Genomic DNA, 25,999 nt, shown 5'->3' with positions numbered 1-25,999 from the left:
AACAAAATATTTGTGCTCAATGACCACTAGGGAAGCCAGGAAAATCAATAATCCATGGTTGTCTTTTCAAAAAACAGGCATAGAGCCTAATTTTTTCCTAGAGAGATGGAAATTAAAAGTGATCAATAGCCTGGTGATCTCTGTTGTCTGAAGGGTCAGATTCTATCAATCTCCTATAAGCAGGTCTAGAAGTAGCTAGTAGTCTATATAACCACTCTTTTCTCTGAAAGGCCAGGCTATATCAAGCTCCCAAAATGAGGACCGAAGATGCTTAATAGTCTTTGTGTAAATTATCTGCATAGCCAGGTACTCCCTCAGGCTCTGAAAACCAGGACCAGATTTGGTTAATAGCCAATGACCACTAAGCTATTTGTGATAGAGAACACATAAGAACTTTCCCTAGACCCTTAAACTAATACTGGTAGCCTATCTCTACAGTCTATCTTTTGCAAAAATTTACATGTACACTGTTTTGATTCTAAATGTCATTATACTTCCTTTTGCATTAGGGACTGCATTATATTGGGATACTTTTTTTCCCTTCAAAGTGTACTGTTTCAATATGCTTAAAACAAACTGTTTGTTTTCAGACTCCAGAAGTTTGTACCAGTCAGGACAACTAAGTCATGCTGAACTGTGTTTCCTTCTTGTCTTTCAATGTTTATTTCTCTGCCACCCACAGCATTTGCAAGGATCCCCACAGCTGACAACCAGTGTGAAGGGCTAAGTCCTCAGTGAAGGTTAGAACATGTTTCCATTGTAGCTTGAATTCTGATGGGTAGTAAAATAAAGACTCGGAGCTAGATATCAGCCTAGATGCTGAAAGATCAGAGAGACAAAGTAGCTAGCCACATCACCTCTTATCTCACCAAATCTATGAAATCTCACCAAATCTTATCTCACCAGCCTGGAAAGGGAGTTAAGTTCCTGTCTACACCCCATCTTATCACTTCCTCTCTCTGCCCAGCCACGTCATTTCCTGTTTCCTTCACCCAAGTGCTAGGATTAAAGGTATGTGACAGCATTGCTTGGCCTCTATGGTTAACTCATGGCTAGCACTGCCCTCTGATTTCCAGGTAAGCTTTATTTTTAGAGCACAAACAAAATATTACCACATTTCTCCTTTTTGTCTAAATTTAAAGAAAGTAGGGTAAAATAATATAGGAAAACTATATAAAATAGGCACATGACTAAATACAATATATAGGCAATAAATACATCAAAAATGTCTAGTCAATAAACATTTGACAAATTCAGAGAAAAGACTCCATTATCTATCCGATTTTGGTGATTCCAAAAGTTGTACCTAATTCATTTTCTACCCTAATTTGCATTATCAAAATTAACTTTTAATGTCTCTCAATCTTATTCACTTTACATGTCATAGTGAGTTTATTTTCTGTGGTGTAACAAGGAAAACTATAACTATAGCTGTAAAATCTTCAACTTCCTCAGAGATTGGAGAAAGGAATAATATTTCCTCCATATGCAAGGAGTGCAAGTGACTTCCAAAAATTGTGAGAAATGACAGCAACAGCTAGCTGCCTAGATAGTCAGCCAAAGTTCATCTGTAATGTTGGGGCATCCCTCTTCAGACTAAAGGCCCAGAATATGTGACTGACTTTTCTGTGATGCAGATTGTTCTGAAGGGCTGTTCTACTTAGTCTTGGCAAAATTTTGGCAGCTGCTTTCTTTTGTGTCCCGCTTGTCCAGTTTGGACACAAAGTGCCAGCAGTCGAGGCAAGAGCACTTTCATGTCCAGTGGCTCTCTTTTGCCACAATGATAGTAAGCTCATGTGGATTTTCTTCAATGCCCATCATCTTCTCTGATGTATATTGGTACTGCCAGGAGCAGACATGTCTCCTTGTCAAAAAAAGCGCCTAAATTATTAAAATATCTTAAATATCATATTCTGTAAATCTCTGAAATGTTTGAAGACAACCTGTCTATCTAAAATATGTCTCTGTTTGATCTTCAAAACATACTTTATATGAATACAAGTTTGATTGTTATAAATAACTACTAACTTGCATTTCTTTATACCATACTTAGTTGCTAAAAATAATTTTCAAGGAATGGAAATTTTCATTACATTGCTAAATGAGTTATATGGGTATAATGCTTGAACAAGAGTAGACATGTTCTAACAAAAATAACCTTAAATTCTTACCAATATGCAGAGATCCATATCAATGTAAATATTTAAAGCTAGTAGTTGTTCTTTTAAAATGAGATTAAATAACCTGCATTTTTATCTTATCACTTTTATATTCCCGGACACTTATATTCTCAGACACTTATCATTTTTATATTCCCATTTATCACTTTTATATTCCCAGACACTTATATTCTCAGACACTGAGATCAATAATTAATAAATGGGACCTCCTGAAACTGAAAAGCTCTTGTAAGGCAAATGATATGGTCAATAAGATAAAATGACAGCCTATAGAATGGGAAAAGATCTTCACCAACCCCACATCTGACAAAGGGCTGACCTCCAAAATATATAAAGAACTCAAGCAACTAGACATCAAAATGCTAAGGAATCTGATCAAATTGTGGGACACAAATCTAAACAGAGAATTCTCAACAGAAGAATCTCAGACCTGAATAAATTTCAACATTTTGCTCAAAGTCCTTTGATAAAGGGCTTTACTATAACAAAAAATCAAGTACTGTGAATGTTTTCCCCACATTGATAACCACAGTTAAATGTTATGGTCCCAAAATGATAAATGCAAAACCTGAGTCTCAGAAAATTACCCTGGAGCATACACCTAGAAACTTCACACCTGGGAATCTAGCTTATATTCTCAACACTTAGATAAGACTAGGTTGTACTGTTTTTGCTTTATCATGCTTATGCTCTGCCATGTGCAGAAAGAAGTTTCTGTCCCACCAGCCAACTCCCTAATAATCAAATGGAGACTTGATATTTATGAAACCTCAGCAGATAGCTTAAGTTTGTTTTAACTAGTTCTTATAGCTTAAATTTACCCATATTTTTAAATCCACATTCTTATAAGTGGCTTTGTTTCCCCAATTCTCTACTTTCTATCCTGCTTTCTCTCTGTCTGGCTGGTGACCCTGACCTTCTTCCCAGTGTTCTCTCATTCTGGATCTCCTGCCTAACCTCTTCCTGCCTAGCTATTGAACTGTTGGCTCTTTATTAAACCAATGAGAGCAACTCATCTTTACAGCATATAAAAAGATTATTGTAGAGCAGCCATGCATAAGTTGGGATCATTCATCAACACCTCTGTATACAACGGCCTGTTAGAAATTAAGCTCTTACTAAGGCTTTGATGTCTGGTTCTAGGAGACATATTAGTTGAATGGTCCTCAAATCAGTATAATATAGGACAGGAAGACAATCTGTTGAATAGCTCAGCTTTTCTTTTTGATTTAACACATATATTTTATCATATATTAAAACCAAGAAAATGCAAAAGAGAACATATGGGGTTGTGTTCTATTTATTTATTTATTTTTGCTAATTTGAAAGAAGATATAGTCATCAGGGAAGTGGGACTATCAATTGAGAAGATGCATCCACACAAATTGCCTGGAGGCCATCTGTTGGGAATTTTCTTATTTCAAGGTTGATGTGGGAAGGCCTAGACCTCTGTGGGTAGTTTCACTTCTTGACAGGTCATCATAAAATTCAGAGTAATGCAGGGTGACCAAGTCATGAAGAACATTCAAGTATGTGGTGAATCATCATTGCGTTTGCTTCAGTTCGTTCATCCATGTTCCTGCCTTGGTTTCACTCAATGGATTGTGACCTGGGATATTTAATATAAGTAAGCCAAAGAAATTTTTTACCTCAATTAGCTTTTGGTCATGGTGATTATCATGGCAATAAAAATCATATTTAAAATTGGTAGTATGCATAAAGGTTGTGTGAATCTTTTTGGCAAAACATGAGCAAACATCTCTTGATTCTAGCAGATGGCACATCCATGACAGATCCAATAAATGATCCAGACAGGTCTATATTATTGAAATAAGGTTATTATAATTACTTACAAGATCATGGTGTTATGTGTGTGGCCTCATTCAGAGATTCATCTCTCTGATCATTAATAAATTTTAAGAAAGCAAAAGTTTTTATTCACATACTGACACTAGGTATATACCTGGGACTTGGAGTTCCCAAAGGCAGCCCCAAGACACCTCAATCAGGGGATCTAAAAGCCAAAGTTCAGGCTTCTGTTCAGGCAAACAGAAGGTCATCTGGTACACAACAAGCTTTAATTTACAGAAACATGCAAAGAAATTTTGTTAAAGTTGTGCAAGACTATGTATTTAAAAAAATGAACCCTTAGTAGGCTTTAACATTTTAAGTCTTATTTCACTTTATAGTTTGATTTCTCTCCAAAGGAAAAGTGAGAACCATAACATTTTAAGTATAGGAAATCCACATTCAGATCCATATAAGAATAATGACAGATGGCCCCAAAGTTAGAGACGTCTATCCTATGATTACAGCAATTGTTTCACTGCATCTATTCATTTTTGCTTCCAAAAGGGTTTTGGTCTTTACAGATGAATTCCTGATATCTTTCTTTGAGAACTCATAGGGTACTAAAAATCTTTGATCTCAGCTTATCATTCCATTGCTCCCATGCACACACTGATACATGTGGAAGGATTCCTTGGGCTGCTGTGAACTGGTCCTGATAAATTGCTGTTTGAAGATCCACTGATCAAACTCTGTGTATGTCACATTCTGCATTTGTTTTCCTTCAGGGTCCTAGAAAGAGGTAAATGTTGAGTGCTTTTGTATGCACATATTCTTGTGGAGGATTAGGGGATGTAGGACCCACACTCTGAAAAATGGTGAGTTCATGAGGACCTATCTCTTCCATATTCTTTTCACTTCAGACCCTTGGTCATTGGTGCTGCATTTTTAGAGGAGAGAAGTAGTTATTAACACCTAAGAAAGAACTTCTGCATGCTTCTTTCAAATACCAAGGATTAATGAGAGATATGGTCAAACCCAAGGTTTCTCTTCTCCCACACAGCCAAGTCATATGTCCTGCATCTCTATGTTTCAACCCCATCTCATTAATGCTGTGTGCTCCTAGTTCTCTCTTTAGTGCTCTCTCTTTCAAAAAACCTTCTTCTAGATATTAGTCTGCTTTGGATATGTGAAGAATTAGTCACTGGTCTGAGAGCTGAGGGAAAGAATAAGGGCTCAGCAGTTCTCTCTGCAAAGACCCACATCAATGTCCCTGTCCTAGGCCAAGTAAATGAATACCACACACCTGTATTCCTCCAGGTTCAGTTTCTCATGCTACTCAGATGAAACTCACTTCCTTCTTGATATGCATTCCTTTTTGCACAGCACTGAGAATGGATGAGGAAAATGAGGAAGCTAATCATCGTGTAGAATGAGAGTCTAAACAGAATATGCAGGAGCCCATGATTATCTGATGGAACATATGAATGCAATAAATAAGAAGATAATCTTAGGATCCCTGTAATAGATTAACTAGCATTTATTGATAGATGGATAGTTAATGGACTATTAATCTTTAGGACAATGTTCTTGGTGAAGAAGCTACTATTCTCATTCTGCTAAAGCACACAGTATAAATTGGCTCCTGATGACTTTCCTTTGGAAATTTCCTTATAATAATCCCTATATTAATGCATCTCTCAACCTTCAGCAGGGAAGCATATATTTGCAATAAATGGTGATCAATACAGGTACTCACAACTAGCCAAAGTGCAGAAAATAAAGGACTGCGGATGCTTGGCTCTAAATATGACATTTACATGATATCCACTTCTACAAGGCTCAGTGTTAATTGTGAAAATGATGAATTAAAAATGACTGAATGAGGTTTATGATAACAAAAAGAAATAGGGTCTCCTGGACCCAAGATGTCAGTTGTATATAGGAACTCAAAAGCAGATGTGACAGCATGCAAATGATCAGTACATGTGCAAGCTAGAACAAATCCCAGCATGCATTGAGGCTGAGGACATGAAGTCCCACCCTTAGTCAAGGGGCTATAGGCAAATGAAAGCTGTTGGGAGAATCAGTTTCAGGAGAGTTGTGATGAATATGTTGACCATGCTCCAGTGAGAGACCACATATTCATGAATATATGGACATCAGAAATTGAACTTCATGGATAAAAAAATGACAGCATTGGGTGGGTAGGTCTAGGAGGACTTGAGTAAGGTGGTGTATATGTAGTGGGTAGCCATTCCAGCTTTGATCTGGAAGGTCCAACCCCCATTGAGGCTTCGGTAACTGTCATGCCTACCAGGCGGGGCCAAGAGAGGACCCTGAAGACCCAAGATCTGGATGGGCCTGCTCTCTTGGTTCCTGAACCTTGAACGCTGGAGGTAGACCAAGCAGAGTTCTCCAGAGAACACAACTGGACTGCATCACATCTTTCCCAGACCCTTTTACTTATCCCTTAACTTGTAAGTTACCCCACAAAATAAACCTCCCTTTTAACTACGTGAAGTGGCCTCAAAATTTTACCAATATCAACACATTGTTTGAAATTCTCAAAAAACAAATACAAATTAAATAATAAGAAATAAGCATCTAATCCAGGCGGTGGTGGCGCACACATGTATATATATATACAAAAATACTCATGGTTCTTCTTTCTAGCTCCCTATGAGATTTTCTCCCTATTTTTAGTAAGATGGTTCTAAGACATGGATGCAGGATTTTATTAGTCACAAGACATCATATCTCTATCTCTATCTATCTCTATCTCTATCTCTATCTATCTCTATCTCTATCTCTATCTCTATCTATGAGCCTTTCTCACCTGTGACAGAAATGTAAAAGGGGTCACTTGGGGATGACCAGTCATGGGAAGAGTTACTGAAAGAGCCATAACATCTATAGGTCGCTTTCTGAGTAACAGGACCAAGAAAAAAGTTGGCCTTGAATGTCCCATTGTGGCTCTGCACTGCAGGCAGCCCTTGCCCCTGAGGCACCCCTTCCCTGGACAGATGGAATATGTTAAACTGATGGTCAGAGATGCAGGACAATGTCACGTTCTCTCCTGACATCACCACAGCGGCCACCATGGCTGACAGAGAAGGTTTCTTATACAAACCTGGAAGAAAAGAGGCAGAGACAGTTAGAGGGGCAGCTCCTTCCCAGTGTTCGTTCCTTCCTCATTTCTGTCTCCTCCTTCCATATCTGTGATCTCTCTCTTTCACTATCTCTCTCTCTTTATTTATCCCTGCCCATCTTTCTTTCTCTCTCCTTCTTTTCTTTTCATTATCATCCTGAGTCTCTGATCTCACACCAGTACACAAACATTGTAACCCAGCTTTTGCTTTTGGACACGTTCTGTGTCTAGCCACATTGGTTCATTCCCTTTGTCTTTGTAAAGTATACTTTTATTTACATATATTAATATTAGCTATCAATTGACTTCATTTTGAAATATTCATTCATATATAATGTATTTTCATAGTTTTTAAAAATTATTTTTTTTTACTCGCTGAAATAAAAATACAGTTCTACTATTTCACGCCCTCTTTGTGTTCTACTGTTCTTACACAAATATTTATGTTTATTATTGATCATATTAATGGTACTATTTTCTATTGTCTCTCACTTCTGATTTCATTCATTTTCCTAATTGGTCTTCATTATACTTTCATTTATTTTAAGTGTTTTTTAAATCAATGTGTTTAATTGGAGTTAATTATTATTTTGTTCATTTTTTTCCCACTCCCATCTCCTGTACCAACTTTGCTGGTCCTTCCCGTCCCCCTCATTTCCTCTTCCATAGCATGTGTATTCTACTCCTTTCCCCATACCTCTCTTAATCTCCTTCCCTTCTCATGGCCAGTTTCCAAATCAATGACCTCTAACTCCCCCATCCTATGTATATTAAATACCTAGAGTCTGACTGCATTCTATGTTATTTTGAATCTGATCTCTTTTTAGATATCTGTGTTAATTAATCTCTCTTTATAAAGCACAGAATACTCAATAAATCTGTTTGCATCCCTTGAACAGAAGCTATGATCATCTTCTCTCTCTCTTGTTTCTATACTGTGTGTGTACTGCTTAAGTGAGATCTATCATCTTCTTCCATAGCTCTGTTTTGAAATATTTAACATCTGCTATTATTTCTCCATCTCTACGTTCAAAGTTTCTATGCAAGCTTAAATATTTTTTTGCAGGTTTTCTCTTACCACTCATGCTTGCTTACTATTTCCCTAGTACTTTCCATCTCTGAGTTTTCCTCTCAGTTTTCCTACACTGACCCATTGTGTGAATATATTTCCATGTTTCTGCTTTATTTGAATCAGCATATCACTGGGGAACCCATGTAGAATTTTTCAGCCATTCTAGAATGTCTGAATGATTTGAACATGGATGGCAAACAGTTTGAGGATGTAGAGAAGAGTGTTTGGTGTTTTACTCAATTACCCAAGGCAATGCAATTCAAGGACAAATAATTAGTCAACCACAAGAAAGAAAGAATGTCAGTCTTGACAGATATTCTATGGATGTCATCTGTACGAAGGTCTTAGGACTCATGAAGAATCAGCCCTACTCAGCACTTGAACTTAGGTCAAACATGCGATATCTGGCACTTTTGGGAGACTTGTAGAGGTGGAGGGCAAACAAAATTCTAAATTATCTAGGCCTTTGAGCATTAGTAGATGGATGTCATTTTGCGTAATTCATATCAAGTTCACCTTGTGTTACCTTTCTCTTTATCTCTATCTGTGACTCCTTTGATGGTCCTGTATCTGTGGTTTATGTTATAACCAATGATCTTTTCTTGTGTCTCTGTCTTCATTGTCTATGTCAGTAATATACTCACCAAGGCTGCCTTTCTCTAGGTTCCCCACAATCATCTTCCTCTGGACTTCCCAGGACTTCCAGTCTATACAATATCTGTTCTGTCTCACGGATAGGATGATGAGCAGATAACACCCTCTTACCTGTGATCTTTATATCAATAGGATCACTGGATTTGGACCACTCATATGGTGTGTGATTGTAAGAACCATAACATGTGTGATTCCCAGCATGGTCAGGTGTCACAGGACCTATTTCAAAGTTGGCATGGGACCCCCCAAGATTAGATTCTGCAGAAATCTGGAAGGAGTCCTTGATTATTTCTTTTCTGAGTGAAGTCAAAATGAAGGTGTCAAACATAATCTCTGATCGACACTCCAGTGTCACCTTCTCTCCTAAATTCACCAGGGGAGGTTGTAAGGCCAAGAGTAAAGGCTTCTTGTAGATTCCTAAGAATAAAAAATTGCATGAACCTGATCAAAATTTGTGTGTCATTGAAGACCTATGGTTCTCCCTCAATTAGTCTGTTCTTCCTATTAGTGCTACAGTGCACTTGTTTTTGTCTATTTCAACTCTGGACACAGAATCCTCCATCTTTCTGTGACCATTTCCTACTTATCTGACTCTAAGAGCAACACAATATTTCCCCACTGACTTGCTACGAAAATGTGTCTTTTCAACCCTTCTTTCATAGATAGACCCTATTGTCCTTGACTAAGATTGGGGAGTGCAGGAAACATGGCAAGCTTCACACCATGCAGCTTTATGTGTCCTTTTAATGCTACTTTTGATTAAGTATAATCGTTGGAAGGATAAAGGAATTGGTATTGAACATGATTATCAGGGAAACATTCAGCCCTCTGCATGGTTCAAACTGCTGCAGGGCATTCCTGATCCAGAATAATGAACATTTTTTCCTCCCAACATGTTGATGAATTAGCACCCTGGCTTCACTGCTCTCAGAGCATTCTTTCAAAGCTTCTTAATTTGCCCTTGACATGGGGCCCATGTATTATTTTCCACATGCTAACCTCACAATTTACCACTGATGTGATTCTTGAAAAGAATATAAGTGTTACAGAGATTAGAATTCTGAAAAACTCAAAGCGGCATAAGTCAGGAGTCTTCCGGGATAGTAACTGCTATAATCCTTGGGAAGTGTTCATTTCTTGTTGCCTTCCAGCTACTAGAGACTCATGCTTTCCTTGGCACTTGGACCCTTCCTCCAGTGTCAGAGTTAACTCTAGGTTATCTTCCTTATAATGCATTTTTTTGTTCACAACTAAATTTTTCCTTATTTTGTTATAATAACCCTTGTATTTAGAAGGACCCAGGATAATTCAGGATGTTCTCCCATCCTGATATCAACTTGTTACAATCTGATTTTCATTTTATAGCCCATTTTATCCTTGAATCATTTAACACACAGGAAGCATTGGGAACTAGAAAGTACATGTCCTAGTGTATTATATTATGCCCAGAACATTATCTATTTTTCTGAATTGAATATTCCTTTATAAATCCAAGCCTCTGAATAACACTCTTTATGAAAATTCCTAGGGTGGGAGATTTGGGGGAATGAAAAAACACTTCAAACATCATCTCTGACCTGAAATTATGATGGTCAGAGGGTCACAGTGGGATGTGAGTAAATAGAGAGACTGATACTTTAAACCATAGCATCTGTATGTTCCTGCATAAGCTGGTGTCACAGGACCCAAGACATGTTTCTTCTGGAATAGTCTTTCATAGACTTGAGGGATAGAATCCCCTTGTTCTTTGTACAACTTGAATATGTAAGAGGCACTATGATAATCACATCGAAGTTTCACATAATGTCCCTGAGGCACAACATGGCTTGGCCAGGCAGAGAGTGAAGGCTTGACATGGCTTCCTGCAGAGAGATGCACAGAGAAAAAAATTAATGATGCTCCTTAATCCCTGATAGCTGAGCTTCCAATTTTCATTTATTTGGGTCCTTTGTATAACATTTTTCTCTGAATTGAAACATTCCTGCCTCAATGTGAGGAGTTGAGAGGCTCAGGAGACTCAGAAAGTAAACAAACTTCCTATGTCCTGGAAAGCAGAAATATCCAAGATTAAACAGTGGCCCTTTCTAGCTCTATACAAACAGTAGGATACTGAGCTAGTGCAGCTCTAAGTGTTAATATCTAATACCTGTTTAGTTGCATACAAGTTGTATACAGTACTCCATAGTTTTGGCTTTCATGATAATCACCCTTATTGAGGTGTGCTTATAGTAATGATTTTGAGTAATCCCTTGCTTCTGTAAGTAACACCTAATCCATCCTATTATTAGTAACCTCTTTAACATATATTCACAGAGTTGTGCTTTGGTGCAATCATTGTTTGGTCTGTCATGGGTTTCATTTATGAGTTAAGCATATTTTTATATCTTGTATTTCCCCAAGGAAAGTCTCAAACACAATAGGGTCATTTTGAAGTGAAGGGTGTGAAAAATTGTGGCTGTTTGAATAGTTATGGTCCCAATAGACACATTTGTTTGAATGCATGGCACATAGGGAATGACACTAATATGAGGTATGACCTCTTTGAAATAGATGTGGCCTTGTTGGAGATTTCAATTCTCCACTCTTACCAATAGGTCATCTAGAAAAAAATAAACAGAAAATTACTGGAGCTAACAGACATGACATCCCAAATGAAACTAATAGCTATCTACAAAACATATCACCCAAATGCAGAAGATTATACCTTCTTCTTAGTACCTCATGAAATTTTTTTCTAAAATTGACCACATACACAGTCACAGAACAAGTCTCACCAGATACAAGAAAATTGAAATAACCCCTGTATCATAACAGACCACTACAGATTGAAGCTGGAATTCTAGGAAACAGAAACAAAAGAAGGCCTAAAATCATCAAAACTTAAGAACACTCTACTGAATGAAAACTGGGTTAAGACAGAAATAAGAAAGAAATTAATAACATTATAGAATTCATTGAAAATTAATGCACAACATACCAAAACTTATGGGACACAATGAGAGCAGTGCTAAAAGTTCATAACACTAAATGCCTACATAAATAAATTGAAATGATCTCATATTAGCAACTTAACAGCACACCTGAAAGCTTTAGAACAAAAAGAAGCAAACACACCCAAGGCAGGAGGAAATAATCAAACTGAGGGCAGAAATCAATAAAAGAGAAACAAAGAGAACAATATAAAGAATCAATAAAACAAAGAGTTGGTTCTTTGAGACAATCAACAGGGTGGACAATGCCTTATTCAAACTAACAAAAAGGCAGAGAGAGAATATCCAAATTAACATATTCAGAAATGAAAAGTAGGACATAACAACAGACACCAAAGATACCAAAAGCATCACTAGGCCATACTTTAAAGACCTGTAATCTAGGGATGGATCAAGCTACACAACTGTCTTAGCTGGCTTTTTATTGCCAACTACCTATGGTGGGACACCTTGTACAGCCTTGATGCAGGGGGAGGGGCTTGGACCTGCCTCTACTATATGTATGTAGAAAGCTCTAATGCCTCCCCATGGGAAGCCATACCTTGTTGGAGGAGGAAATGGGGGTAGATTAGAGGGGAATTGTGGAGGGGTGGGAGGAGAGGAGAGAAGGGGGATCAGTGGTTTGTATGTAAATTGAATAAAAAATTCCTTTAAAAAAGAGAAAAATCAAAACCTGTAATCCACAAAATTGGAAAATCTAAAAGAAATGGAAAATTTTCTCAATAGCTACCACTTTCCAAATTTAAATTAAGACTAGACAAACAATTTAAATAACACTATAACCACTAAGGAAACAGAAGCTGTGAATGAAAGTTTCCCAAAGAAGAAATTACGGAGCCAGTTGATTCTAGGGAAGAATTCTTCCAGACTTATGAAGAGCTAATGCCAATATTCTTCAAATTATTTCTAGAAACGTTTTATGAGACCACAGTCACTCTGATACCCAAACCAAACACAGATTCAATAAAAATACAATTACAGACCAATCTCCCTCATGAATATCAATGCAAAAATATTTAATTAAAGACTTGCAAAATGCATCCAAGGACACATCAAAAAGATCATCCACCATGATAAAATAGGCTCCATCACAGAGATGTACGTGTGTTTCAACATATGAAAGTCTGTCAATGTAATGCACCATATACCATCTGAAAGAAAAAGAAACCCACATAATTTTCTAATTAGATGATGAAAAAGCCTTTGAAAATAATCTAGCATAGCTTCATGTTAAAGAGATATCAGGGATTCAAGTAATATACATAAATATAACAAAAGCAGTATGCAGAAGGCCTTTAGTCAACATCAAATTATAAGGTGAGAAACCCAAAGCAATTGCACTAAAATCAGGAAAAACACAAAGCTGTCCACTTTCTCTGTATTTATGCAATTTAGTACTTCAAGTTCTGAGTGCAGGAATAAGAGAACTGAAGGAGATCTAGTGTATACAAACTGGAAAGGAAGAAGTCAAAGTATCCTCATTGGCAGATGAAATTATAGTATACAAAAGCAATCCCAAAATATTCTACCAGGAAACACCTATACCCAAAAGATACCTTCATCTAAATGTCAAAATACAAGATTATTTTTAAAAAAAGTCAGTGGTCCTCATATATACAAATGATAAACTGGCTGAGAAAGAAATCAGAGACACAATAAACTTCACAATAGCCACAAATAATATAATTTATCTTTTGAATAACTCCAACCAAGTAAGTGAAAGTCTTGTATGTCAATAACCTCAAGTATTTTTATAAGGAAACAAATAAATATCATTTGATATTGAGTATGAAATAATCTCCCATACTCACAAATCAGTAGGATTTACATGTTAAATATGGCCACAGTACAAAAACAATCGACAAATTCCTTGTAATTCCCTTCAAAATTCCAACAAAATTCTTTACATACCTTGAAAGGATAATAGTCAACTTCATATGGAAAAAATAATAAACCAGGATAGCTAAAACAATATTGAACAATAAAAGAACTTCTAGAGGTATCACTATACTTGATTTCAAGCTGTACTACATAACTATAGTAAGAAAATCCAAACTGTATTGGCTTAAAAACAGAAAGGGTGATAAATAGAATCAAATTTAAGACCCAAAATATCAATCTGCAAAGCTAAGGATACCTGATTTTTGATAAAGAAGACAGAAATATACAATAGAAAAAAGAAAACATATTCAACAAATGATGTGGATCTACCTCCATGTTTACATGTAGAAGAATGCAAATAGATGCACATCTATCCTCCTTCACAAAACTAAAGTCCAAGTGGATCAAAGATCTCAACATCAAACCAGATGCTGTCAACAGATAGCATCAAATGCAGAGATCCACAGCCAAACATTAGGCAGTGCTCCAGGAAGCCCAAATAAGAGGAGGAAGGAAGGATTGTAGGAGCCAAAGTGGTCAAAGGCATCACCAGAACATGACCCAAGGATTCAGCAAGGATGGGCTCATGGCCTTCAGTTACAGAGACTGAAGAGTCTATCAGGGAAACTATATGGATCTAAGCTAGGTCCTATGCATATATGATATGGTTGTGTAGCTTGGTGTTCTTCTGGGACTCCCATAATTGGGATTTGGTGCTATCTGTGATTTTTATACCTACATTTGGGACCCTGTTCCTCCTATTGGGTTTCTTTGTCCAGCATTGATACAAGTATATGTGCCTAGGCTTAGTGTTACTTGTTATGCTTTCCTCTGTTGATATCCCAGGGAAGCTTGCTCTTTTCTGAAGGGAAATGAAGGAGGGGTGGATCTGGAGAAGATGAGTAGCATGCATGTGTGTGTGTGTGTGTGTGTGTGTGTGTGTGTGTGTGTGTGTGTGTGTGTGTAGAGGGCTGCAGAAGCAGAAGCAGGAGAAACTGTAGTCATAATATAATATATGAGAGAGGAATAAAAAAATCTCTGTCAGTTATTACGAAAAAACATACATGAATAAAGCTTTAGAGCTATCAGCCACAGACAAAAGAGAGAATATGACATTTGTTTTTTGTGTCTGGGTTGCCTTGGTCAGTGTGACATTTTCTACTTCTGTCTATTTCACTGCTAATGGCATTGCTATTTACTACCAAATAGTATTCCACAGTGTACATGTGTCACAATTCCATTATCCATTCATCAGCTGAAAGACACCAGGTTGTTTCCTTTTCCTGGCTTCTGAAAATAGAACAGCAAAAAACATGACTGAGAAGCATCCATGGCATAGAATGTCAAGTTTTTTGGATATATGTCAAAGGGTGGAAATGATGTAAATATAATAGTCATGTATGGAAGTCTCCAATATATTACATTTACAAAGAAAAACATCTTTTATCTTAAAAAGGTGCAATGTAACTATTAAAAAAAGACTGTGGGTAGAAAATGTTATGAATTTTTGAAATGAAGCATCAAGCAACATAAAAATTTTTGGAAACCACCCCCATAGAGAAATGAATCATCTACAGAATTAGAAGAATATATGGGCCAGTTTGATGTCTAAGTGGGTAACGGCTCTTTCTGCCAAGCTTGACACTCTGAAAACCATTGCCAGGACTCACATGGTGAGAAGAGAAAATTGATTCTAGCAGGTTTTCCTATACCTCCACACTTGTGCCATGGTGCATGTACATGTACACACACACACACACACACACACACACACACACACACACACACACACAGAGAGAGAGAGAGAGAGAGAGAGAGAGAGAGAGAGAGAGAGACTTACCAAATAAATGTAAATTTTAAAGAGTTAAGAGAATATTTCAATAGTATCATTGATTATAAAATAGGAGAATGAGCAAGTTTTGATCAGGCATTATGTGATTTGACATGTAAATACAGAAACTGAATAAAAATGCCATGAGAGAATGAACAGAAAATTTGAAACCATACTAATACCAAATTATAAGTTATTAAAATTCAAGAAAGGGGAAAGGAACATTGAGTTTAGGGAGGATGATGAACAATATTAAATATTTTATGAAATTCACAAAAAATTATAAAATATTTACATAAAGACAACAAAATAAAGCTTAGAAAAGTAAGGAGAAAAAACTTATTTAGAGAAAATATTGTACAACACTCTTAGGACATGAAAAAAATTGAAAATGGTCAGGTACAAGATCGTTAGATGACATGAAACAATTTCAAATCAAATCATCAAGATCACTGAGCATATAATTATCGTAAGAGATCCTGACATCAGAATGATGAAAGAGGGAAAGAACATGGGTGACTTCCATGACAGCTAATGTCAGGCTTCTGAGCAAATACCTAGAAGACACAGGAGACCAGGATGACCAGATGAGTGGAAATGAATAACTCTGTCTATAAATGTTTACAACAATCTCCTTCAGAGATGAAGTATATAAAGATTTTTATCAGAGAAACTGCAGCAGACAGATGTTCATCACAATAAGCTCAGGAAAGTCTGTGGAATTCCTCAAGCTGAAAGAAAAGGCTAGTTATGAGTTACATGAAAAATATCTTCATATAGAAAAAGTAAAATAGCTTGCTAAAAGCAATCCAAAATAAGATGTTACAATAGTTTGCTGGTAGTACACAAATATTATCTGTAGTGTAGATGTCTAAAGAAAAAAAAACCCCAAATGATTTGTCTGGTGACACATATATGTAAGAAGTCATAAATTATAACATCAAAATCTCAATACATTTTAAGGTGGTCAGGTGAGATTGTAATAAAGGAAGATATTTTTTATTTCAAAAATTGATTATCCACCAGTTGTTGTGGTCTACACTTTTAACTGCACCACTTGAGAGGCAGAGGCACGTGAATATCTGAGTTCATGGGTAGCCTGGTCTACAAAGTAAATCCTAGGAGAGTCAGGGCAACACAGAGAAACTCTTTGTTGAACAACCAGAAATTAAAAGTTTATCCAATATACGTTGATGCCTGACTCAGCCAAGGGCTGTGTCTGGGACAATCTAGGAGAGAGCTGATGGACAGGGTTCAGAGTCCTAACTTCACAATTCAGAAGGCTCACCAACAAGTCACTCACAGAAGCCACCAGCCAACACCCTATGTTGCCTGCTCTCCTGTTAGAATGAAACCTATCTATTGCAAAGGATAGTATCTCAATGTTAAAAATGGACTCACCTGCTTGTGTCAATGTCCTGAGGACTAGGAAGAAGCCTGGAAAGGAAAACTCATGATTAACTCATCTTTCTTTTTCAGTAGCCTGGCCATCTGACATCCTTATTTCTGTTGGACCTCTGTACATTAGAATCAGAGTTTACGTAGTTAAGATGAACTCATGTTCTAAAATAAAACATGGATGCCAGTGTTTCTGCTGTAGGCAGATCCGGCCTCCTAGGATGATATCTCTACCTTGTTATTCCACACCCTTCATTCCCAGCATTACTCACCAGTGCACACAAGGTTTAGGAGAGCAGACAACATGGTATTCCTTCAGCTGACAAGAGGCAGAGCCAGAATAAAACGTACAGGATGTTGTGAGAGGCTTGAAGAATTTACCTGACCACAGCAAGGAAAGCTTACCAACACAGCACATCTGTCCTCACCCCCATGTTTATTGATATTTTTCCAAAAGTGTTTCTGTGCAACCCTGGCTATCCTGAAATGCACTTTGTAGGCCAGGTTGTCTTTGAATTCCAAAGTTTACCTGATAGTATCACCCAGTTGCTTGGATTAATGGTGTATGTTCACATATGAGGGTTCATAATTGCTCAACCTTTTACCATGTCCTTGGAGGACCATAGCTTCTTGGAAATTTTTCACACTTCAACTCTTCACCCACACACAGCATTTACCTTGACCACAACTGGGTTAAACCCAAGATCCTCTTGTGTAGACATTAGAAGCCAACACTGGGTCCTCTGCAAGTGCAGAAGATATTTTTGATCTCTGAATGATCCTTCTTGATATAATTTAGCCCAAATCCGCAGATACATGTTTCTTGTGCTGTGTTTTTTCACTTCAATGTTGAATGGTTGACATAGAAATACCTTAGAATGTTTAATATGTACAATTTGATGTGTTGCTTTGCATTCTCAGGCATTATTATATTACAAGGTTGGTTCCTGACTCTGTAGGACTTATTTGTAGCTGGAAGATTCTCCAGTCCTGCCTGGCCCTGGGGTCAGGACAAATCTCTCCCACCTGTGTCCTATAGCTACTTGGTCACAAGTAAACACACAGAGACTTATATTATTACAAACTGTATGGGCTATGGTTATGCTTCTGGTTAGTTAACTCTCATCTTAAATGAACCCGTTTTGATTAATCTACATGTTGCCACATGGCAGTAACATTACTGGTCTGCTGGCATCTTATTGTTCCTTGGGCAGCAGTCTGGTATCTCCCCCCACTCCACCCTTCATCTCTCTGTATCTCTGCTTGGATTTCCTACCTGGCTGCAAGCTTTCTTGCCATAGACCAAAACAGCTTTATTTATTATCCAATGGGAGCTACACATATTTACAGCACACAGAAAGACCTCATGAAGCTTCTTTTTTTCTGTCTAATCAAAAGGCAAGTTTTTAACTTTAACATAGTAAAATTACATATAACAAAACAGTTACCAAGCAAGAATTACAGTTACAATATCTAGTCTATTTGTATTTGGCAAAATTAAAGAAAATATTCTATTATCTATCCTATTTTTGTGAGTCTAAAGTTTCATATGTAATTTATCTTTTAACATGACTAAGGAAAACTATAATTATAACTTTCTAATCTTCAACTCCATCAAAGACCCCAGAAGGATATATTACCTAAGAAAACAGGAAGTGCATTGTCAGCAACTTCCAAAATTCTAGAAATGACAGAGACATCTGGCTGTGTTGGACAGTCATCCAAAGTTCCTCTGTAATGTTGGGGCATCTATTTTCATCCTATAGTCCTAGAGTCTCTGGCATATCTTCCAGTGAAACAAGAAATTTTAATGACTGTTGTGCCCATTCTGGGAAAGTTTGAAAGCAGGAATCTTAACTTGCAAAGTTCAGTGGTCACCTTCCTATGTGTCCTGCATGTCCAGTTTATATATCATCCTGTCAAGCAGTCAATGAAAGAGAATTTTTTTGCCCAGTGAATAACTTTTGCCACAAAGAAAGCAAACTCCATACATAATTAGTTTCTTTGGTGCCCATGATTTTCTTTGAGGTAATTGGTGCTTCCAGTAGCAGATGTGTCTCACTGTCCAGAAAAGTCTAAGTTCTTAAAACATTTTAAATGCCATATTCTGTAGGTCTTTGAAGTGTTTGAATATTATCTACCTAATTGATAATATATCTCTATATATCTAGAAAACTTAACTAACATGATTGTAAGTTTTGTTATCATAAATGACTAATTATTCTGTATTTTTAATAATAGATTACAATTTTAAATGAGTTTCATAAACATAACAACTTAAACAAGAGTAAAATATATCTATAGTATAACAAGGTCAACTTTAAATTTGTATCAATAAACCAAAATCCATAGCAATGTAAAACATTTCAAATAAGTGTTTGCTCTTTAAAAGTAGATTGAAAAATCTACCCTTTCATCCTATCATATCTATATCCTCTTCTTTTTCTTTAGAAAGAGACTGCATTAAAATCAACCCCCTTTAAATAAAAATAAGCATTTATAAACAGTATTTTGTGAATTTAGGCATAGCTTCTCATACTACTTGCTGCTGGTTGGGGGAGTTGGCAATCTTATGGGGATCCTGAAATACTTAAAAATTATAGTTAAATCTTGGCTATAGTAGTCTGTGAGGCTGTATCAACCTTTCAAGGGGTCTTGTTTGATCAAAGTATTTTAGCCTGGAAGTAATTCATAGTTTCTCATCTTCTGTGGAAACAAAATCAGAACCTCTTTTCCAAAGCAACGTATTCTTAGATATGAATATTGAAGTCAAGAAATCTTTAAAATATACATAAGGGTTTAACTGAGTAGCCTTTACAATCAAATATCTCTCTCTAGTTATAAATCCCCAAAACAATATAATAATGTTTTATCCAGATTCTTTGTGTAATTTCCATCTTTATGTGGCTTAACTTTCATATTATTCTGATTGTTTCTTTAAAGATTTTATTTTTTAAAACTATTTCATTATATAACTGTCTATATACTTTTTCCTCACTCTTCCAAGCCTACATACATTTCTACACATACTGTAAACTGTTTAGAGTTTTATTCCATCTGCATCTGTCTTATTGTGAATCTGTAATAATTTTTGACCATTGGGTTAAACTGGAGTGTGGCTAGGACAGAAGCAGGAGCTGGCTGCTGGCTCCACCCATCTCAGCTTCTCAACATGGGACAGGTATGTTTAATGCCAGCTCTGGGGGAATCATGCTCACTGCCGACTCTGGGAAGCAGTGGGTCTATGCCTCTTTCCAGCAGCATGTAGCCCAGGAACCATTTTTTCTGTACTAGCAAAAGCTAAAACCACTATGTAGTACACTGCATGGCTTGGAAACACCCCTCTGTACTGCAGCAGGAATGTGCCATGCTGTAGGTTAAGCCCACACATGGAGAACCCACCATTCTGTAGCTCAAGCCTGCAAACTGCAGCATCTCTGTATCATGGCTTGCCTGAGAGATACAACTAGGAAGCTGCTTTTAGCTCTGTTTTAGAATCTTTTTAAAAAAGCTTTCTCAGGGTTTAGGTAGAAATTCTTGCTACCATGTTGGGTGACAAATGTAGCTGAAAGTTTCTCCAGTCCTGCCCAGCCTCACAGTTGGGAGACATCTCTCCCACCCATGTCCTGTAGCTTCTTGGTCCCAAGTAAACACACAGAGGCTTATATTATTTACAAACTATATAACCTATGGGTCAGGCTTCTCGCTAGCTTACTCTTTCATCTTAAATTAACCCATTCCTATTAATCTACATGTTGCCACACGACCATGGTATTCGTGGTCTGCTGGCATCTTGTTGCTCATTGGGCAACAGGCTGTTGTCTCTCCCCACCTCCCCTGATTCTGCCCTTCTTCTCTTTGTGTCTCTGCATGGATTTCCCACCCTACTGTAAGCTTTCTGGCCAGTGGCCAAGAGCTTTATTTATTATCCAATGGGAGACTCCACATATTCATTGCATACCGAAAGGCATCCCATAGCACTTATTCTCCAATTCCATAGGACATATTAAATACACAACAGTGAACCTAGATGAGAAACATCAATATTGTAGTGATGTATTTCTAGAAGAATCTGTCAGAGGACAAGAACCTGAAAGACATTGCAAGGAAATGAGATTTTGAAACAGGAATAACTAACTACACTCACTCTGGGAATGTACTATGTATATGTAATATTCATTATCTTCTATATTTTATTACATTGTTATGCTTTTTATATATTTCTCTACATTTTTAAACTTAAAAATTTTGTTGACAATTTTTTCCAAATAAATTAAAATTCTATCATTTCTCTTGCTTTTACTGCTCTCAGAATTTCCTGTATAGGTATTTTGTTTTCTCAAATATAGTTTTATCTTTAATTACGTCTATGTATCTGCACACACACACATGCACACACATATTCCTAAATCTAAACCATAATCTGATTAACCTGTATGATGTTACTTATGTGTATATAATTTTAGTGTTGAACACATTCCTAGGAAGTGCAATCTCACAGCAAACTTCATTTCTTCCTTTTCCTCTGGTTCTCACAATCCATCCACTCCTTCCTACATGATGTTCACTAGGCCTTAGTTGCATGAAATCTGTTATAGATGGATCTGCTGGAGGTGTACAACATACAATCACATGTTCTCTATATTTGTATTTATTTCTACTTTTATAATGATGTTTTTTTTGAGACTAATCAAAGGTTTTTTTTTGATTTGGAGCTAGATTTATCTGTGGGTATAAATAAAAATATTAAGATATTCGGAATGCAATTAGGAATTAGCTTATTTAGTAAAGTGGCAGTTGTAGATTTTTCCAAGGTCAAAGGCCTCACTAGCTCCAGATAGTTGGGTAGATTTTCAGAACCAGGCCACATTCCCGTGTGTTTGAGCAGAACTTGAGTCCAGTTAGACAGCGGTGATCTGCCACTAAGATACATGTGCCACTGTTGCACACTTAAGGTCACTGTGCCATGGTGGTCATGAAGAAACTAAACACAGTTTCCATCCTTTACCTTTAGAAATGCCGAAACATCAGCAATAGCTTCCTGGTATTGCTTCTTGACCATAAATGGCTCAGTGTGTCCACAGTGACTAGTTTTAAAAGTAATTACTTGGATATTAGGGAGATGGCTTATGGATTGAAACACTGTCCATCTATGGTCTCTGTCTACCTACCTATATAGCTATTTATTAATTGATCATGTTTTATCTATTATCTTCAGTCTATTAACAAACCTGCCATTCATTCATTTATGTATTTATTTATCAATCTTTCCATTATTTATTTATCAGTTATCTTTCTTCTATAGGTCATTTATTTTTGTCTCTGTATCCTTTTTTTATCTAGGTCTAGCTCTCATATTGATCTGTATATCCATCAGCATTTATTTCCAAAATAAGCACAGTCTTGAGAACCACTCTTAAGTTTTTTGCTCTCAGTACTTTCTTTCCAGAATCCCAGTGGTCACTATGAAACCCAGACGGTATGTCATAGGTTGAATAGAGACAACCAAACCCCACCGCTCAAGACCCAGGTTCAGCAACCACAGCAGAACACTAAGGAGATTATACTATCCTTGGATGCTACTACAATTAGCTAGTGTTGGTGTTAATAGCAGATCTAGCTTTCGTGGGAGCCCTGTTTTACTTGCTAACTTACTTTCATTTCAGGACTCACTGAGAGGCAGGAGTGTGGTGTCCTGTGTGGCCATGATGTTAATATGGCCTCAGCCAACTTATCTTCCTGTCTGTGTGTTCAAACAACAGATATTTGTGATAGAGTAGAATGCACAGGATGGTGAGTTCTGATAACCTGACCACATATTTCTATATCTGTTAATCCAAAGGCAAAAGAACAGTTCCTTCTTGAAATATTTAGTTCTCAGTTGATCCTGACTGGAGTCTTAGGGGAGACAGAAGATTCCTGTTTATATTTCTGACATTTATGAAGGTTTTCCTCAAAGCATGTCTTTCAGTGCTCAAATTTCTGATTCTTTTTCACCTTAAATTTCTTTTTAATTTTTTTTCTGGCAGGCTTTATTATGCAGTTCAGTTTACATCCAGTTTATTAAGCACAGACTGGCCTTACACTCAAGTTTCTTCCCCTTCAGCCTGCCAAATCCTGGGAATATTCTTGCACATCACCACACTTTTATTTAACCACTTTTACTTTATTTTTTAATTAAAACAATGTTTATTTGACTCACAGTTCCTTCATTGTGAGTGAGTCACAGAGATATTCCCTAGAGACAGGCAACTGGTCACATTGCATCCATAGTTAAAAAGCAGAGACTAATGAGTTCATGCTTATGTTCAGCTTGTTTTCTTCACTTTTAAACAGTTCAGGATATCCCACTTAGGGAATTCTCTTATTCTTTAAATAGTGGGAAGGTCTTCTCACACCAATTAAACTAAACAGGTAAAATTTCCCCAGACATGCTCATAGACCAAATCTTTGTGATTTAGACCAATTCTCTGTCAGACTCTATTTTGAAGTGATTCTGGATTATGGAAAGTTGACTTTTAAAATATATATAACAATAGCAGAAAATTAAGATAACACTACCATTTACAATTGCCTAAAATATGTAGACCCAAGTCTTACCACTTTATCTAACTATACCAACCAATCATGAGAATACATGTGAAAAAGGACTGTTAGTCTTCAGCACACCATGGATACAGTTACATATTCATGTTTATTGATCTACTAGGTAATCACAGCCATTGTGAGTTTATTTGCATAATAGTCATGTCATGTTTAGAAACCAGACTTTCACAACACTCTTTCCCATAGTCTGGATCTTACATTCTTTTCACTGCGTCCTCTTTTGTGTTGTTTTCTGAGTCCTGGAAGAGGTTTATGTAGATGTTTCAAGGTTACGGTTCTCCTGAGAGGTTAGGGAAATGAAGGAGCATTGAATATGACCCAAATACAATGTACACATAGATAAAATTTCTTTCCAATTAAAAATTCTTATATTAAGATTTCTACTTTCCTTCCAATGACTTTTTTTTCTAGTTTTCTCTCTCTCTTACACACACACACACGCACACACACACACACACACAAACATAAAAAAACACACATATCATCCCTTACTCTCTCTCACAGATATATACAGATTGACACATATGTGTACAGATGTCATAATGAAACACAATACATAGTACGCTAATTAAAAATTTAATAAAAATCTAAAATATTACTTTTAATTATATTTTTCACATATAAAATATGCAGTATTTACCTTTCTGAATCTGACTTATTTTGCTAAACATATAATGATTTCATGTTGCAGCCATATTCTTGCATTTGATTTATAGTGCATAAAATTTTTAAGTCCCATGGCCTTTGAAAACACCTCTCTGCTGCTTTCATGGAAGGCCACTTGGATTAAAGAGACTTCAAATAAAATTCCATCTTCAGATTCTCACAGTTCCTGTATCTTTAACGCTTGGGACATTGAAGCTGAAGCGGTATGTGCACAAGTTAGAGGATACTTAGTCCCTTTATCAAATAATAGACAGATAGGCAGGCAGGTACACACACACACACACACACACACACACACACACACACACACACACAAACACACATACCAAGATGTATCTCACAGTCACAGTATGAAAATGCAAAAAGAACATATGGCATAGTATCCTACTTGTGCTTTGTTTTGTTTTGTTTTTGGGTTTTTCAGTTTGAAACAAGCTATAGTCATTTGGGAAGTGGTTCACTCAACTGAGAAAACTCTTCCACATCATTACTCCTAGGCAAGTCTGTTGGCCATTGTCTTAATTCATGGTTGATGTAGGAAGGCTTCAACCACTGTGGGTAGCACCACTCCTCAGCAGGTCATCCTAAATTGTGCAGGAAAGTAGGTTGAGCAAGGCATGAGGAACAATCCAGTATGTGGTGAATCTTCATTGCATCTGCTGCTATTCCTGCCTTCAAATTCCTGCCTTGGCTTCCCTCAGGAGATTGTGACCAGGGATATGTAAGATATGTCATCCAAATAAGCTCTTACCTCAATGAGCTTTTGGTCATAGGGTTTTATCACAGTAAATGGAAACCATATATAAGATTGGTAGTGTGTACATAAGTTGTGTGACTCCTTTTCAGAAGATAAGTGCATTCATGTGTTGATCCCAGATATGGTACCAATGACAGGTCAAATAAATGATCCTTTTAGGTCTATTTTACTGAACTACTGTGTTTATTAGAATTACTTACAGAATTATGGTGTTATGGGTCTGTTTGTTCAGAGCTTCACCAGTTTGAGCATTTATACTTTTTTTGTTCCATAAAGTATTGCTTTTTTGGAATAAAAAATATTGCTAATTATTTTTAGATCTGTTTAATACAGTAAGATTTTGACAATTTCTGTCTTTCTGTTGTGTGTGTTTTATACAGCTTAATTTTTCTTTTTTGACATTAAGGTATTTTTAGTGTATAAAATAATGGCACCATGATATTTTCATACATACATACTGTCCCTTGCTTATATCTCCTCCCCTACTATCTTCTCTGCTCCTCTTTCTTACCTCAGAACTCAGTTCCTATCCCCAAACTTCTCCCATTTCTTCTGCTTTTATAACAAATTACATAAAGACAGATTGGGTGAATTCACCATAAGAAAGTAAATATACATTTCATGTCACACACACATACAAACATCCACTCACATTTAAATCCAGATTATGGATATGGAAGAAATTGTCATATTTATCTTTCTTTTCCTAACATTTTATTTAACTTGATGACCCCCAGTGTTATCACTATCCTTCAAATGGAATCACTTCATTATTCTTTATGTCTGCATAAAAATCCATTTGAGATATGTATACCACACTTCTTAACTCACTCATCTGTTGTCAGGCATCTAGCCTGGTTCCCTGTCTTGGATACTGTGAACACAGTGGCAATCGACATGTGTGTGCAAGTATTATCAGCGTGCAGTATTAGATACCTTTAGGTACACACCAAGGAGATATTACTGATCTTTACTACATCATTTTTTCCTCCTCAGATTAGGTTTTTATTTTCAGAAAATTTTTA

The 25,999-nt window shown here is 36.7% G+C and overlaps 1 protein-coding gene across 1 annotated transcript in view; it reads right to left on the bottom strand.

Moving 5' to 3' along the window:
• The window catches only part of LOC121826557 (killer cell immunoglobulin-like receptor 3DL1), a 43,723-nt gene extending 21,071 nt beyond the window's left edge, over positions 1–22,652 (bottom strand). Inside the window, 3 exon segments of the mRNA XM_076563848.1 lie at positions 6,808–7,101; positions 8,957–9,262; positions 22,619–22,652. Coding sequence (XP_076419963.1) covers positions 6,808–7,101; positions 8,957–9,262; positions 22,619–22,652 — 634 coding nt within the window.
• Positions 22,653–25,999: the final 3,347 nt, after the last annotated feature.

The sequence above is a fragment of the Peromyscus maniculatus genome, chromosome 1 (genome assembly GCF_049852395.1).
Source record: "Peromyscus maniculatus bairdii isolate BWxNUB_F1_BW_parent chromosome 1, HU_Pman_BW_mat_3.1, whole genome shotgun sequence".
Lineage (NCBI taxonomy): Eukaryota > Metazoa > Chordata > Mammalia > Rodentia > Cricetidae > Peromyscus > Peromyscus maniculatus.
This window is presented reverse-complemented; position numbering and strand designations above follow the sequence as displayed.